General features: G+C 41.3%; 1 protein-coding gene across 1 annotated transcript; it reads left to right on the forward strand.

The window, feature by feature from the left end:
* The first annotated feature begins 9,658 nt into the window (after positions 1-9,658).
* LOC148650384 (EF-hand calcium-binding domain-containing protein 9-like) lies at positions 9,659-14,283 on the forward strand. Its single transcript, XM_088604136.1, has 4 exons — positions 9,659-9,817; positions 11,089-11,237; positions 11,951-12,127; positions 14,027-14,283. Exons 1-4 carry the CDS (start codon positions 9,682-9,684, stop codon positions 14,180-14,182), a joined length of 618 nt encoding a protein of 205 aa, XP_088460262.1. The 5' UTR covers positions 9,659-9,681; the 3' UTR covers positions 14,183-14,283.
* The last annotated feature ends 3,981 nt before the right edge of the window (positions 14,284-18,264 follow it).

Genomic DNA, 18,264 nt, shown 5'->3' on the forward strand with positions numbered 1-18,264 from the left:
GGGGACATACTGGCAGGTTAATTGGCTGCTGGAAAACTTGTCCCTGGAGTGAATGTGTGGGTGTTTGTATCTATGTGTCTGCCCTGTGATGGACTGGCGTCCCCTCCAGGGTGTATCCTGCCTTGTGCCTGTTGCTTGCTGGGATGGGATTGAGCTCCCTTCTGCCTCCCTGTTTTTGATAAAGTGGTTAGAAAATAGCTGGGATGGAAGTGTAGACGCATTTAGGCTGTGGACAGAAGGATTACTGGTACTCCCATTTCAACAAAGTCACAGTGCTTGTTGACAAGCTCTAGAGAAGGCAGCACCATATGACCTGATGTAATCGTTGTGTCATCTTTTCAAAAATGTCCCGTTGGCTTTTTTACTTGATGACAGTCTGGAGAGGAACTTGGAGCTGAAACTTTTGAGAAGAGGATGTAGGTACAAGATGAGAGTAAATGTCATCAGGTGAAAAGCAGATGATACTGTGGTTTCCACCAGAGAACCAGTGAGGTCTTGTTTGGGAACATGCTCCATTGGAAGTCAATCACAGCCTGAAAGAAGAGAGTGAACGGTGAAGTTTTTGTTTTATTTTGGATAGAAAATATCTTGGAACTGCGTGTGTCTTTGGCTGGGGTGGGGGTATAACAGGGTAGTTTGGTGATGCTTTTGTATATCCTACAAAAAATGTTTTTTCTCTGAGGTGAGCCATAGTTACAGTGAACAACACCAGATGTAGAATCAAAAAGTGCTGCCAAGTCACACTGAAAGCATGATGCTGTTGTGGACAATCCTGCCTCAGATGGGCAATTTTGAGAAAAAGCAAAGCAAATTTCGCTTTGTGAAAATTGCACATGTTGGATTTTCCTTGTTCAGTTCTCTGTTTTTCCAAGATTATTGTTCGATTTATAGATCTATCGCAGTCATCTATTGTAAAACCACTCTCTGGGTCAAAATAGTTGACTGTGTACAGGTGACAGTTCTGTTGTTGATCCTAAAAAACATTCTTCTCAGAGGGTTTAAAATAATAATAATAATAATAATAATAATAAATAGATAGATAGATACTTTATTGATCCCGTGAGGGAAATTGCAGTTCAACAGCAGCCTAACACACACAACACAGCCACAGTGTAACGAATTATATAATAATAGTACAATACATACAATACAATACAAGAGTTACTCACAGTCCGGACACACAAAGAACAGACTAGAACAGAACAGTACGCAGAAAAATCGTATCACACATATGAATATAAATATAGATGTAAATATAGATATAAATATAAATGTATTGCACAGGTCCCTGGCATATATTGCACAAAAAATGGTTGTAAACAGGAAAAAGAAAAGAAAAAGAAAGAGAACAAATGTAGCAGTAGATGTGTAGCTGCGTTCAGTCCAGAAACAGGTCACTGTCGATGTTGCCTCTGCCCAGACGCAAGGTGGATGCGTTGTACAGTCTTATGGCAGAAGGCAAGAATGACCTCCTGTAGCGCTCCCTGTCGCACCGTGGATGAATCAGTCTATTGCTGAACGTGCTCTTCATTCCTGCAAGCCTGTCATAGAGGGGATGGGAGAAGTTGTCCATGATGGCCTCTAGTTTGGACATCATTCTCCTCTCAGCCACTACCTCCAAGGGGTCCAGGTCAGACCCAATGACAGAGCTTGCTCTCCTGATGAGCTTGTTCAGCCTTCTAGAATCCACTGCTCTAATCCCAGAACCCTATATTAATAATAATAATAATAATAATAATAATAATAATAATAATAATAATAATAATAATAATAATAATAATAATAATAATTCCTTACACTTACATAGCACTTTTCTGGACACTCCACTCACAGTGATTTGCAGGTAATGGGGATCCCCTCCACCACCAGTGTATCAGTGTGTCAGCCCATCTGGATGATGTGACAGCAGCCATAGTGCAGCAGTACACTCCCCACACACCAGCTCTCAGTGGGGAGGAGAACAGAGTGATGAAGCCAGTTCAGAAATGGGGATTATTAGGAGGCCATGATTGGTTAAGACTAATGGGAAATTTGGGCAGGATGCTGGGGTTACACCCCTACTCTTTTCAAGAAACACCCTGGGATTTTTAATGACCACAGAGAATCAGGACCTCAGGTTTATGTCTCATCCGAAGGACAGCGCCTTTTTACAGTACAGTGTCCCCGTCACTACTGGGGCGTTAGGACCCACAGAGACTGCAGGGTGAGCGCTCCGTACTGGCCCCACTAACACCTCTTTCAGCAGCAACCTTAGCTTTCCCAGGAGGTCTCCCATCCAGGTACTGGATTTGGCTGGAAATCCGGTGTATACCATTAACACTCAACTGGAAATAAGCAGTTAAATATTGATCACAGAAAAAAAACAGCTTCATTAAGGAAGGATAGTTAAAAGAGAACTAGCTTTACACTTCCAAATAGTACATAATTCAGGTACAAAGTAACAAATTAACAGTACAAATAATTTATAATCTTTGGTACAAATTTAAGGTTGTAGACTAACAATCTATTAGTCTATCACTCCAGTATAGTTTTCATATCTCTCTCACTTCATCCTCTGTGTAAGTGTGGGTTATTTTGCGGAATGAGTATATTATGTTCTGTATGAGGCTTGAGTTTTGTGGTTTCTGATTGGGTCATGCAGTTGACAGGATGGACAGATACGATACCAGAAACGTTTTACTTTTTAATGTGCAGGTTTCCTTTAGGGGGTTTCTTATCCTTTCCTTTGGAGGTTTTAAACTGATCATGTCAGGAATATGGCGCGATGTGGCAGTGGGTGACTTTTCGCTTTCCTGTGTTGAATTTACTTTACTAATCTGCCTCAGATTATAAATGGGGCTCAGTTGTGGTTCTTGCTATTAATCGTATATATTCGTGGAACCTCATTCTAAATAAACCCTTAGGCCCATTTCTTAAAAATAAGAATTGATTTATGTGAAAGCAGCTCTTGGCCAACATTACGTTATGACTGTATTTGACTACAATTCGGAATCTGAATGTGTTGTGAAGGTTACTCATCGATAATTGGATATGTCTGGCAGACAGGTAGCCATTTCACAATGTTCTGTGTGAGGCACACTTACAGTATCTGCTCTTGTCACTGGTCTGGTCTGTTGGTGAATGTCCTGTATGTATCTCACTCGGATTAACCCTAAAGTGTGAAACAGCTGTCTATGCCTGATAACTTTGGGTACGCTGGGCAAACGTCCCGAGATCGAATTCTTCCGCGACGGGGGTACCTTTAAAGCGGAGACGACGGCACCGAAAATTTTTGGCGCGCCCTCTCTTTAAAGCCCTGGCCAAATACGAAGACAGTACGTACAATTATAATTCAAACGGAATTAAAAACTACACATCCCAGTTACCATGGTGGTGCTTGTGATCATTGCGTTTAACCAACGAAACAGGGCGAAAAATCAGTCACATGACTTTGGGGCAGAGTTTCGAAAGCTTAACCTATCAGCAACAAAGCGAAATTTACACGATAGGCTACCTCAAACTGTCAGTTACACGACTGTGTATGTCGCTTAAGCCACTCCTATTTGGCATTTTAGTTATGGAGGCGAGAAAACGCCCCCCCCCCCCCTCTCTGGGTGTCTGATTTGCCGCCATGTTTAACCGTCCGTGTCCGAATCGCAGTAGCTACGCGTATGAAATAAAGTTCATCCCAGCTACAAAACATATATATTTTTGTGGTAAGAGGGCGCAAAACATCAGTATTTACTGCTATTAATTACTGTACGATTTATAGTTGAAATCTGAGCCTAGATATAAAGTTAAAATCTCGACAAAGCAATGTAGGAAATACAGAGAAAAGAAATCCTTTCTGACATCTAAAATCAGTTTCGATCAAGGTCTCTAAAACGAACAAGAAAAAGAGGATTTTCGGAGGGCAATTACGCTGTGTTTATATAGGATAAGTGATCTATGAGCAATCTAATTTCTTGTTCGTTTAAAACAGTGAAATGTCAGCTGCAAAAGATCGCACCAGAAACAGCACTCTCTCTGCCTGTCATAGACGTTCAGGAAAGGCTGAATGAAGTCATGTTAAGAACAATAATTCGGTGATCAATAATAACAGTTGTAGGACAAGAAACAAAAGATAATGAAAACTTCTTTAGGCTAAAACTCAAGTTCATTCTACAAATTAAGGCAAATGAAAATTCACGATGTTAAAGTGCTAGAGGTGTAAAAAATACAAAAATGCACATGAGTAAAAAGTTTTAGAAATGGAGCAGGTGTTGCTTTGAAATAAGCAAACAGAAAAAAAGCCATGACTAAAGTGCAGAAGAGGGATGCAGGAACACTTGCTTAGATATACAAAAAAAATCACAAAAAGGTGTATGTTACAAAAGAACATGCAAACATGTTCATCGTGTACATCAATTTCCCTTCACGATCAATAAAGTCTTATCTATAAACATGAAACAGAGTGAGGAATCAGAAAATTAGCATGCATAAAAAACAGCAATTCTGTCAATAAGCCCTAAATGAATTAATAGCAACCATGGTTTCATGGAGGGCTTCTCAGATAGTTGGGCATTCAGGTAGATTGCCAGGTGAAAGGATTTGTAAACATACTTTGTTAAAGCAAGTCAGTTTTTTCTGCAACACATAAAATACATTTTTCCAAGAAAGTTTAGCCTTTGTCACTAATGAAACCACTAAATAAAGACATAAATATAGAAATCTTAAGATTTTGTTATTCAATGTTGGTAGCAGGATGAACTGTGCTAAGTGTATATTTTGTCGCAGCTTTGCTGCAAGATGTTAACAGTGAAAAAAGGTATTTAGAAATGAGTTATTTCAAGAAGAAAATGTTCAGAATAATTGCAAATCTAGCAGGATAGAGAAAGCACAGAAAACAGGCAGTTAGATTGATCAGATTAGTATGAAAAGTTATTTAGCAAAGGGAATGAGAAGAGTGACAAACTAGTATGCTTTAGATCTTTTTATCTGGACCAGGGAAAACTGATCATGTTTCTCTATAACAATAATAAAAAACTTTATTTGATATATCAACATTAAAGGTGGCATCTCAAAGCAATACAGTAGATGTAAAAACAGATAAAAGGACCACAGATTACAAAGTAAATACATATAAGAAAGACAAGCAGTTAGAGGTGCTACCAAAATTAGAAAATGAAGCAGATACAGACACTAAGTCTTCTGAAAAGAAAGGTTCTGAGGTTAGATTTAAATGCACTCAGGGTACGTGACTGATATCACTGGGAATACAAATTGAGAGCTCTGGGGTGCAGCTAGAGAAGACCCTGTCACCCACAGAATGTAGATGTTCTTGAGGACAGCTAGAAGACCAGAGTCAGACGGACAAAGGTGGGGAGTAGACAGATAATAAGCCATATACTGTAGGTACTGAATGAGGATGAGGATTTTGAAGTTGACTCGAAACCTGATAGGTAACCAATGCAAGGACTTGAAAACAGGTGTAATGCATCCCTGATAGGATTCTCGCTGTCATATTCTGAACATATTGAAGATTGCTCAGTGTGGATTTAATTTCCCCAGTAAACAGGATGTGCATTTATTAATTCTAGAAAAAAAGCCTTTCTTGATTTCTCTAGTTCTTAGTTTCACTAGTTCCCTTTAAAATAAACTATTATGCCACAATGCAGAGTATTATATGGACAGTATTTACACATGATATTGTGATTTAAAGAAATGAACACAAGCAGCTTTTCGAGATTTAAGTGTTGGCTGAGTTATTGCAGGATAAAAAACTAGAGATGTTGGTAAGAAGATAATTTTGGGATAGCTGAGGAATACACTGATAACAAGAACACTTCCTAATGGGGTTAGGCATACTTTTGATGAAGATGATGAAGTTAACAGACTGTATGTTTACATAGATACTGAAATGAGGATTGTATTTTAGATTTTGTGTAGTTGCTAGCATTGAACTGTGTGTTGGATGCACATGAATTGAAGGAATGGGCAAACATCGCTGATGCGGATCCACAGAGCCAGCATATTAAGATGTTTATAATTAGAGGCAATTTGTTTAAATAACTAGGTATGGATACTGATGTGCAAGAGAGGTGGAAAGGCTGTTTACTTAAGCCAGCACTATAAAATATTTTATTCTCAGTGAGATGCTGCCATTTCATAGTGGGTTTCTAACACTGAGTATAGTTCAATCCACACAGTGCCTTTACTTCCATCCATTTCTAATCTCTTTATCCAGTACAGAGGATTAGGAGCCTATCCCAGTAAGCAACGGGATAGTAAGGACAGACAGACACAAACACACACACACCAGGGCCAGTTTTCCCATAAACCAATTAACTTACCAGTATGTTTTGGAGTGCGAGAGGGAGTCATATCACACATATGGAGAAAAACCATGTAACCCAGAGAGAACATGCAAACCCCACACACACAGGATGGCAGGAATTGAATCTAGGACCCCAGTGCTCCAAGATAGCAATGCTAACCACTTTGCCACCATTATAAATGGATGGATATCTTAGTTATCTTTCTAGTTCACAGGTTTGCATGCATAATTTAATTTTGAAAGGCGCTGAGACATCAGGTACTACTGTTGTATTTATGAAAAAGAAACAAAACAAAAAGCATACTAACAACTGTGCCATCCTACTCTTTAGTTAATACAATTTATTATTTATAAACAGTTAACATTGTTAGCAAAATATTTTGAATTATATTTAATTAGTCAGATTTAATGTATATTTGAACAATAATAATAATATTTGAACAATGAAAATATATTTTTACAAGATGCGGGGGAAAGTGCAACAACTTATTACAGTGCTAAATTTAATATTGATTGCTAATAGTTTATGCTAACACCTAACTTTCTTAATTAGGTGTAATTAAAACAGTGAACTAAGTGATAACATACCATTCAGAAATACAATCGAGAATAGTTTTGTGGTGTTTGTATGGATGAAACGTTTCTAAAATGTATAACGTAACAAATTTAAAGACGATTAAATTCTGTAATCTTTCCACTTGTAATGTCATTAGACAGAACAAGAAGTTTCTGCTTTGTCTAAGGATGGTATCAAAAAGTAGTCTAGGTGGTGAGAAAGCTGTGCTTAATGATAATTAAGTGACTTAAAAGTAAAAAGAGATGCTTCATATTGCTTGATTAATTTTAAAAACTAAGTTATAAATGCAGACGCGATCGCTGCCATAAGCGCTCCAGGCAGTAGAACGTTCGTTCTGTGCTGCTGCGCTCCGCGCCTCCTCCCTCTCTCGGTGCCGCGCCCCTCTCTGACGGAGCGCAGTGGGCGGTACGCTATTTTCAGAGCCTCTGATTGGGAAAAAAAGACCTGCTGATGAGTTTCACACAACAGGAAGAGAAAAGAATGGGATTTTTTCTCTTCGAAACGTGTGTTGTCTTTATGAAATTCGTGTATTTTAAACGTTTAATTAAGAAGTAAAAACCTTACAGCGTACACAGAGATTCTGAGCTGATCACGAGGAAGAAAAATCACCCATTTTTCGCGCATAAAAAGTGGTTTTTAACTCTCGTAACCCATTTTTATAGGTTTTAAAGTCGTGCAATGTCTAAGTTAAGCAGGAACACATCATTATATCTCATTTTTTATTTCTTTTAAAAAAAATTTAAAAATCGTTTGCCCAGCCTACTTTGGGTGTGTATACATGCAGCTAATCAATATTCACATTCCATTCCATTCATTTTCTCTTTGTAATTAAGACAATAGATTGTCTTGGGGCACAATAATTAGCATTGCTGCTTTTCCTCTCTTGGACCCTTGGTTCATTTCTGGAACTGGGGTGCTGTCTGTGTGGAGTTTGTATGTTCTGCCTATGTTCATATGGACTGGTTTCCTCCCACAGTCCAGAGACCTACTGGTAGGTTACATAGCCTCTGGGAAGACTGGCCCTGGAGTGCAGGTCTGTGTTCATTCTTCCTGTCCAGGGTGTACCCTGCTTTTTACTGCTTGCTTGCCAGGATAGGCTCCGGCTCCCCTACAACCCTGATCTTGTTTCCTAAGTGGTTGGGAAATGGATAGATGTACAGTATAACTGAGAAATGTTAGATACAGTATAATTTTAAAAAGATAGTCATTTTAGTTTGAACCTTTTAATACTAATCACCACCATCATCATCATCATCATCGTAGCCTTCGGAGTTTATCTGCCTGGGTATGTGAACTATCTCTGAAAAAGTTATTTTTCTCATAGTTGTGGTTTTTAATCAGTATCCCATTGCTTTAGAAGTTCTGTAAGCTATAAGACAACAGTCATTTTGGGGTCTTTATTTTTCCATATGAGTGTATGAAAAAAGAACCGATCCCTGTGGACAGCAGGCTGAAATATTCGACACCTGACAGTAACCTGTTTTTCCCTTTTCCTTTCGCTATCTCCTGCCTACTGAGACAGCGGGTGAAGTCCAGTCGCCGATGTTACTGTACCAGCTCAACGTTAACGCCTGACAAGGCACGCTAACCATTCTATCGGCACAATAAACTCACTGTTTTGAGCAACGGCACATTACCATCAACAAAAATAACAGCAAATATTTTACTCTTTCATATTTAACTTAAGGGACAAAAATCATTTTGTTCCTGAGCCAGTCGGTCCCCTTCAGAGATAAAATACAGCACCCAGAGCCGGTATCAGAATGAAAGTAAATCAATCTGGCAACTCCCTACAGAGCAAACCTTCTTCTGTACCTCTGCTAAGAGGAGAATCGCCACAGGATGTGTGTGGTATTTACCACGCTGTGCCAATTACCAGACCCATCCTAATAAAAGACTGTTCAAATGACGTTTGATAGGATAGAAAGGACTTTTCCTCCACCGTGAGACGTTTAAAATGCAATGCGTATAAACACTAACGTAAGTCTTCTACTTCGTTTGAGTTCAATTAGAAGTTCATTTGACTTCAAGAGGAACATAATTAGAGAAGAGCTCATTTTCACTTCCGGTCAAGCGAAGCAGGCTTTTCCACTTCAAAAAAGTGTTTCATGACGACTTCTGTAGAATCTTTTAAAACAGTGCCTCGTTCGTTAAAAAAAAAAAACCCAACATTTACACTTCTACCTAAGCCACATTAAAAAGAGCTTCGCAGGTGTAAATACATTGAGCGGATCGGCCACATTGCTGCTGCCCTCTACTGGACGTGGATATCAATGCATCCTCACCCCGTCTCTTCACTTTCTGAAACCCCTTATGTGCTTAGACTGCCTCTACCCCCAGCCATCAATTTTTTTCTGGCGAGAGTCGTGACACCCCAAGCAGCCTGTCACCAAAGGACACGACACAGGAAAGATTCTCTCACAGCCCCAATTTCGAACAGCGCATCAAACCTAAACAAAACCTCTTTGGAAAGTGAGAAGAAATTGGAACATGCAGACTCCACCTAGAAGAGTCACCAGCCCGAAATCAAACCCAGCACCCAAGAAATATGAGGCAGCAGTGGTAACTATCACATCTCTGTCTTGTAATGCAGTGTCATTGAATGGATGTTAATAATGAAAAAATCTATCCCAACACGCTGTATTGAATTTGATCATCACAACCGTGTTGGGGACAACAATGTTTTTGCAGGGAACTAAGTGACATCAGGTGACACCAACATTCTGAGACAGACTGATTCCATTATGATGTCACTGCAGACATTAGAGCCGTGTGTTGGACGTCCTGTGCTATCATTTGGAAGATCAAGATGAAGCTGAAAGCTGGAGTGGTTCTTCACTATCTGAACTTGGACACGACGTATTGTCTGTTATCATTAAGAAATACCAAGATATTGGTGGAGTATTTTCGGCTCCTGGATGTCCACAACAAGAACACTCTGAACGGTACTGAGAATCTTGACGTTTTCCGTCAATGTGTTTTGGGACTGCTTTTGACTGCTGAATGAGTCAGAGAGAGCGTTATTAAAAGGTACTAGAGGAGCTCGGACTTCAGTGTGCAATGCAAAAGATTGAAAAAGTGTTGCTGTTGTACATAAAGAAGTTTAGTTGGTAGCTTTCCTTCCTTAGTAAGACAGAGGCTTAAAAATGGCAAATGGTGTTAGAAATTGTATTAACAGAGTAAAATACTAATGATGAATGCAAATGCAACTGTGCATGATTTTCTTTAGCTGCCCACTGGCACACACCATTCACCATAGTGCGATTTGCATTTTAAATAGTAAACAGTTTTAGAAATTGAGGAGTCTTGTTCTACGGGATAATAAAACACTGAGCACAGGTCATTTGCTAAATGATGCCAGGTGTTCAGTTTCTGTTTTTTTTAAGAATGAGTTGATTAAGAATCTGCATAAATGGCCATTTAAAAAGAAGACAGTAATTAATACAGGAACAGTGAAAGACATAGCCATGCCCCAGTGTGACTAATGAAGATTACCAAGGTGCTATCAGCATGTTTGAAGGCAGCCTATCTGTGCGATAAATTGCGCAGAGAATGAAATGATCACCCTTTTGTTTCGGTGATGTCCTGGAAAGCAGAGGGTCACCATACCAACCCAGAACAGTCAATCTGTGTGACCCACCTATGTTTTCTTCTTAATTTTGGTCAGACTGCAGCAATAGAAACTCCAGGAAGTAACAAACAATAGATCAGCAGAAGGACTGTAGATGATGGATCTTCATACTCTAAGGACATTCAGGAGTAAAATATTGGCACTTGAGAGATTCAATCCCTGTGTTTTTTCAGCCATACATTTATCTGAGCTGACAGAAGCAAGAGAGGTTGACTTTTTTTATTTACAGCTGAATGCTGTTTTTCCCTGGACAAATCTGAAGAAAGACAATGGGTGTGGAGACGTTGTGGGGACAGTGTTATGCTGACGTGTGTAAACCAACCGCTGAGGGGGAGGGGGAGGTGTGATTATGTGGTGAAAAACCTTGTGAAAAACACAAGAAAACCTATGTTAGTAGTTGAGGGGAAACCCCTAAAGTCCCCCAGCCAACGTTTTTTCTGTTCCTGGGGAACCAATCCTTAAATGTTGTTGCAGAAGAGCAATGCGAGACCGCAGAGTGCTAGGATTACAATGGCATAACTTCAAGACAAGACTGTCAGGGTTCTCGTGCACTTCTTACTGTCTCCCCTTCTTCTCCCCTCGCAGATGTCCAGTTTTACCACTTTCTCAGACATGTGACCGATCTGAGAAAGAAGGACATCATGCTGATATTCGACATGCTTGACTGGAACGCCTCTGGAGAGATTGGTTTCGAAGAGTTCTACTTGCTCGTCTGTATCCTTCTGTCCAATGAGGTACACAGGCCACCTTTTGGAAAAAATGGCTGAAAGGATTTAAAGGATTATCCTGGGAATTCCAATCCAGTGGGTTTCCTGGGTCACCTTTCTAAGTAATGGGGAACTAATTTGAGGAGAGATTTAAACCTCTTTGATTCAGTGAGGAATGGGTATCTCTAACCCCTCAGGCTGTTGACTCTCTTAATGACTTCCTTGAAAAAAGTACCTGTTTAGCGCATCACAATTCAAATGCAAAACTAAAAGCTTTTAAAGGAAGCACACACACACACACAAAAGAGGAACTCACTGCAGCACAAAACAAATCATATCTTCTGCATCAAGCAAACTGCTGTCTAATCACAGTCCCTTAACTGTTGCCATAGTACTTTGAGTGCAGCACTAAGCCGTTGGTTACAAAATGTCTAAACCCATCCGTTACTAAGACGGGCATGAGCTCAAATGTGCGAAACAAAGATCAAGAGAAAACAGTCAAAAGACCAACAAAACACATGAATCTGTAAGCTGCAGGCTTTGATAAATTGCTGATTTTAGGGGCAGTTTTGGATGGCGATAGCTTGATCGTTAGAGGATCAGAGGTGTCATGCCTCCATTTGTAAAACCCCAGAGAGGAAACGTGTGGATGTTGTGCGTCGTTGCCTTGCGTGTTCATGTTGCATCTGTCCCGTCTGCTGCTCTTCTCCCCCGGCCTGGCTGGTGCCCCGCGGCCCCAGAACCACGTGGAGAAGCAGTTCATCTCGCGGCACTCCCGGCCCGTGTTTGAGCTCATCGACATGGACGGGGGGCGCACCATCAGCCCCGGCGAGTTCCAGGCCTCGGGCTTCCTCTTCAACCTCGGGGGCCACGCCCTCAACCGGATCTTCTACGACTTCGACGTCTCCGGGGACGAGGTAGGGCCGGGGGGGGGGTTGGAGCGGGGGTTCTGGGGCCTCTTAGCACGGCGGCGGGGGGCCAGCACTCTTTCGCAGTACCGTCTCGTTAAACCCGAGCTCCGAACTCCCGAATCGAGCTTGAGATGTGGTCTCGAGCTGCCGATGATCGAAAGCGAGCGGAAAAAAAAATCAAATCAGATTGCTGCTCCTGAGGAATGAGGGGCTTCATCACTCCACAAAGTAGGACTGGTATGCACAGGTATGTATGCACATAGCCTCTTCCTGGGATGATTTGTATGATTAAGGTGAGGTTCAGCTGATCTCTCAATAGCAGAAAAATCTGGAGCATTGTCTTTGACAAGGTGGTGCACGTTAGCAGTGTTATTAAAGAGACAAAAATGCAACACAGGATAGTTTCAGGGATGTTATCAGAATGCACTGTGGCTGAAATAAAAGATAAATCACTGTTGAATCTACATATAAAATTGTGCCTTTCGTTTTTAGCAATCCCAAACTCTCTTGGATTAGCCCTCTATTATTACTAGCTACAGTACTGCGTTTTTCAGGCAGTGTCCTCTTTTGTCTGTGTGACAGTGCTGCTTTTCATGAAAAATGATTCCAGAAGAATGATTAGTGCTTTAGTCCTCTGCAGCTCACACAAGAGTGGGTTGACTAATTGCTCTTCCACGAATGTGTTGAGTCAATATAACAGAGTAGGTTAAAGTGTCTGCTCAAGTTTGCCATCTCGGTTAATTAAAGAGAAAGATCCGATTTTTCCCTTTTTTCAAAAAAGGGGAAATTTGTGTTCACACTTCCACCTGCCAGCAGCTAGACTTGTCTGCTATGTCTGCGCAGCTCTTTTACAGTGTCACTGTTCCTCTCCTGACTCCAGATTCACTCAGCAATGGAGAAAGATAGAGCATGAAAGTTCACAACCTGACGTGCAGAAATGCCATCTGATGGCAGCTTTTCATGATCTGCTGATTCATGTCACATCTGGGGCCCAGATCACAAACTTAACCACAGAGTTCCTTCCTGCTGCAAATTTGATGAAAGCTGTAGATGCTGACATATTCACACTGCATGAGATGGAAAGTCACATGCCTATAAAGCCTGACTTATAATCAGGGTGTCATGAGGTAGGTTAAAAGTCAAGTTGTTCCTCACACCTGACCCTTAACACTTTGCTCAAAGTGAGACATATATCAACAGTTCTAACCAGCGAAGTTGAAAATCGGTTCTGACTGGTCATGACTTTTAGATTCAAGTTGCAGACCATCAGGAGAGACACCCCCACTGTTAAATTCTCCCCTTCTTTCTGGCTTAGAATGTCTGCCAGATGTCAACCAGGTGGGTGCTGCACGTCAGTGGTGGAGGAACATGCTGGGATCCTTCGGGATTAAAATCAAAAGTGCAAACCTAGGTTAATAATATCAAGAGGGACCAGGACTGGGGACTCCTGCTGCAGACACCCTGACCCTCCAGGACTGGGGACCCCTGCTGCAGACACCCCGATTCTCCTGGTCGGGGGACCCCTGCTGCAGACACACTGATCCTCCAGGACCAGGACTGGGGACCCCTGCTGCAGACACTCTGACCCTCCAGGACTGGGGGCCCCTGCTGCAGACACCCTGACCCTCCTGGTCGGGGGACCCCTGCTGTAGACACACTGATCCTGCAGGACCAGGACTGGGGGACCCCTGGGTTAAACTGTCAAACCCTGTAGGTGTGGAAGTAGTAGATGCTGTTAAACACTCTCTATCATCTGTTTTCTTTAATGGGACAGGGTGCTGGCTTTGACTGAGGAGATCCCGGGACAAGTAAAAGGCAAATGGCAGCCCAGTGACAGGGAGATGGGGGGGAAAATACTGGCAGAAAACCAAAGAGAGAAAACCATATTCCATCTTCTCGTCCCAGAACCTGAACTACAAGGAGTTCAAGATGTTTGCCATGGCGTGCATCGACATGCAGGAGGAGACGCGTGAGAAGGAGAGGAGGAAGCTGAAGGAGATGAGGAGAACGCTGAGGACCCTGAAGATCCAGCCCCAGGACCCCAGCACCAGCCCAGAATGAGATAGCAGCCAGAGGCCTCTCCTGGCACAGACAGCAGGCAGCACCACTCCCTTCAGTCAAGCCAGAGATTTACATGAATAAATACTAATATTTGTACCCTCCCTCGAACATGACATATCTTGAACAGTCATAAATATAGATCTACATACTGTGCATATATAAAGGACTTTAGGTTAATTCATTCCTTGCATTAATATTGTGCTTTACTTACAATAGGGGACTTACTTCACCCTCCCATGAAATGCAGCACCATTCTGCACCTGCAGCCCCATGACACACAGATCAGGGGAGGAGAGAGAAACTGTACAAGACCAGAGTGGGGTTCAGTCCTCCTGCAGCCCCATGACACACAGATCAGGGGAGGAGAGAGAAACTGTACAAGACCAGAGTGGGGTTCAGTCCTCCTGCAGCCCAACGACACACAGATCAGGGGAGGAGAGTGAAACTGTACAAGACCAGAGTGGGGTTCAGCCAGGACACTAGTATGAACAACTCTGGGATCTATTACGACTTTGCATGTTATTGTATATCATACATAAGGTACAAAATATTCACAGATGGCCAATATTTTTAGAATTTACATCGTTCTAGGGCTCTATTTGGTTGAAAGAGGCAGACTGACTAAGATAATAAGCTCCGACCTCACATGGCAAAGAGTCAGGACAGCAGTCAATGGCACACTCTGATGCACTGCCCAGGTGGTTGTTGTTTTTCGTGGTGCATAAACCAAGCATGTTCTACTTATTTTTGGACTTACAGGAGCTGTATGTCCAAGTGGGCAAAAAAGATGGATTCTAATAATTACCCTGACTGGAACTCCACCTCCCCCTCGCACTGTGGGAATTACCTGCAGCTTTGGGGTTTCCTCAGCAATAAATCGAGCCTCCCTGCTCCTGCCTGAAGGATTCGTCTCTGTGGAAGTTAAGGAACTGGTCTGGCGGGTACCGAGGAGAGCAGTTTTTGCTCACATAATGTCCCCAATGTGCCTGGAAAAGCTAATCCGTGAAGAACTATTTATAGCCCAATTTTACTACCTCTTCAATTTCCCTTTTCCTTGACAGCTGAGAATCTCTCCAAGTGCTTGGTATATTTTTAAAATGAGTTCTAGTTCCTCATTTGGCTGTTACAGGTCCTGACAGCTGTGTTTTGCAGGAAATCCCCAGAAGGTATATTTTGTGCTTCAATCTGTGTGTGTGTGTGGGGGGGGACTTTGATTTCTCCAAACAAGGCCTCCATGACCTTTAGAATAAACACTTCTGCTTTCCTCTCCCTGAACTTTGAAGTCTGGGATGTTTTGAACTTGGTCTCGGTAACCTTTAATCCACAGACCCTCTCCTGTCTCCGGAATTTTCTTAAATGATCACTTTTCCACATAATTAATTTCTTTTTTTCTTTAAATATTTTGTTATGTTTTCTGAGTTATGGGGAAAGAACTAGACCCAGCGCAGTACACACGAATAACTACTTCCTATCAAGTGCTTTGGAAACTATCAATGTAGTTTTGGAGTATTCATCTTTTACACTGAATGCAAGTTGCCTTCAGATTAAAGTATCATCTTAAAAAAGGTTGATAACAACAATAAAATATTATTAATACTAAATCAGCCTAATTATTCAGTTTTTAATGGAAAAATCCAGTTCTCAGGGTCTGGTTCATGGACAATCTGGGCAGTTGTAAAATCTCTCAATATCCTTGCACATGGAGACTTCCTGCTGAAAAAGAGTGTCTTGCATTTTGGTGTGTTGAAATTTTAATATAATCCACATCTAAGTGTGTCAGGTGCAACTCTGCCCCCACCCCCCTCAACTCTGGGATTCAATCATGTAGTCTCAGAGGTGCTCCCCCTGTGTTGGAGCCACAGAGCACTTCTGCCCACTACACCAAAGGGCCAGGACTCATGCCAATTAAGTTTTCAGCATTATACAGCTCTAATGGCACAATCACAAATCCACTCACCTTCTGGCACAGGGTCAGTGCCAGATGAGCCCCCCACTAAACTCCTCTCTCTGTCACAAAAGCTTCAGCAACTGATAGGTGTCAGTCAATGGTATTCATGAAACTAAGCCCCACCCCCCAGTGTTCAATCATTGCTGAATTCAATCATGTGAATTCTGCTACGCCAAAGGGCCAGGCCTCCTGCTGCAGGAGAATTCAATGCTATCCAGGTTCCAGAGTGGTGATGTCACCTTCTGGAAGAGACTCAGGCCCAAATGCAATCTGGACTAAGCTTCATTTAGACCCCTTGAAGCTACACAAACAGAAAATGCATCTAGCAACAAAGAATGGAGAAAGAAAGGGCCAAGCCTACATAAATGAAAGCAAATAACACTTACACTGCCACCTCTGTGAAGACTCTTTACATTTAAATAAGTCATTCAAGTCTTAAAATAAGCACTTATAAAGTTTTATTTAATTTTTGGACATTTTCTTAAAGATTACAAAAAAAGACACAAGCGCACAAAGTCTAACTAGAAAAAAAAATAAGTATAAACATCAAAAAGGTCCTAGAATCATTTATTTCAGTAAAAGCTGCAGTCCAACAGATGACTCCAAAACCTCAAGTCCACGGCAAACAAAGTTAAAAAAAAAAACAACACAAAGAAATTTAGCTTAAACCACCAGAAAGGCACATTTTGGTCAGGGAATAAATAAAAGCTTCTTGGTTTAGTGCCAACAATATGAAAAACATGACTTAAAATAAGGGATGCATTGTGAATGTCCTTTGATAGATCACTGTGCTATTCACAGGTATCATTCGGTTATTCTGACATGTCATTTCAGATTGGTCCTGAAACAGAACGGCTTGACCTTGGATTCACTTTGTCCCTTACTGAGAGGAGACCAGCACATGAAGAAATGCCCTGGAGAAGAAAAAACTGGACCTGAAAATACACAGCAAAGCTCAGATCTACCAGCTGAAATCACCTCCCTGACTGGACTTCTAGCACTGTAAAACGCAAAGCAATTTCAGATAATACTTTAAAGGACCAAGGCCCAGACTTTGAACTACAAAAACCGAATAGCCCTCAAGCACATCTCTGTGAGACTTATCCCCATGATAATCCATTAAGAAGCCTAAGAAGACTAATGCAGTCTCTTTAACCCATCGCTTAATCTCTGCCGTTCTAAATATTTAATTACCCGCACAACCTCAAAATCATGCAGCGGTTCAGTAGTTACATTCGTTTCGCATAAAGCGAGTGGCTCCGATTTTGTTGTGAAGTTTTGAAACGGTTATCAAAGCAACAGACATCATTGATCATAGAGAAATAACCATATATGGCTACATTTATTTTTATTAGGGAATATTTTCATTTGGGTGAAACTGAAAGTGCTTTGCTGTTACTAATATTTTTTTAAAAAATCATTAGCAAGTTTTATTGTTGCTGACACTACTGACATTCTCAAAGGCCCTTATTATTACCAGTTTTAAATTATGCTATTATCTATCATTCATGCCCAGTTACGTAATGGACTAATAACAGTGCTTAATTAGGAACTGTGTTCTAAAAACCTAAGTGAACTCTTTACCTTATAGAAACTCTTCTTTAAATGTGCAAGAGACTAGCATTATATACATTGTCGGAGTCTCATGTAGTGGAACAAACAGCTGTCTAAACAAGTACAGAAAATGGAGGAGAAATTCTCCCCTTTTGGATGGCAGGAGGAGGAAGATTACAGGGCAAAAGGAAAGGCTGAGCTGGTGTTGTTTGAGTTTGGATCACCACAGTCATGTGTCCTTGTGTTTTCCAGATCTAAAGTTTCAAAAGGCCAAGTTTTGATTATTTCAAGGTCCAGGTTGTCCTGTGCTTGTAATTGCTGGAGGTTTATAGTATGTTTCACTTATACATGAAACTTTGCCAGACATTTTAAAGTTAATTCACCATCTTCAACTGTGCTTCCCAACTTCCTTTCTTCCACAGACAGAAGAAGGGCCTGTTGTTTGTCCGTCTTTCTCTGACCAATTGGCCAACAAGTGTTGGGTCACCTTCAGTGTTCCTCACAACTGTATACACACAGCAACTCTCAGCAGCCAGATTAATCACGGACCAAGCGACCTGATCCACTCTCTTGTTAGCAT

Source organism: Lepisosteus platostomus, chromosome 13 (assembly GCF_059453375.1).
Source record: "Lepisosteus platostomus isolate fLepPlt1 chromosome 13, fLepPlt1.hap1, whole genome shotgun sequence".
Taxonomy (NCBI): Eukaryota; Metazoa; Chordata; class Actinopteri; order Semionotiformes; family Lepisosteidae; genus Lepisosteus; species Lepisosteus platostomus.

Coding starts and splice junctions, on each gene's coding strand:
- LOC148650384 (XM_088604136.1), top strand. CDS start 9,682: ATGAAGCTGAAAGCTGGAGTGGTTCTTCACTATCTGAACTTGGACACG. Junction 9,818..11,088: donor CAACAAGAACACTCTGAACG/GTACTGAGAATC, acceptor CTCCCCTCGCAG/ATGTCCAGTTTTACCACTTT. Junction 11,238..11,950: donor GTATCCTTCTGTCCAATGAG/GTACACAGGCCA, acceptor CCGCGGCCCCAG/AACCACGTGGAGAAGCAGTT.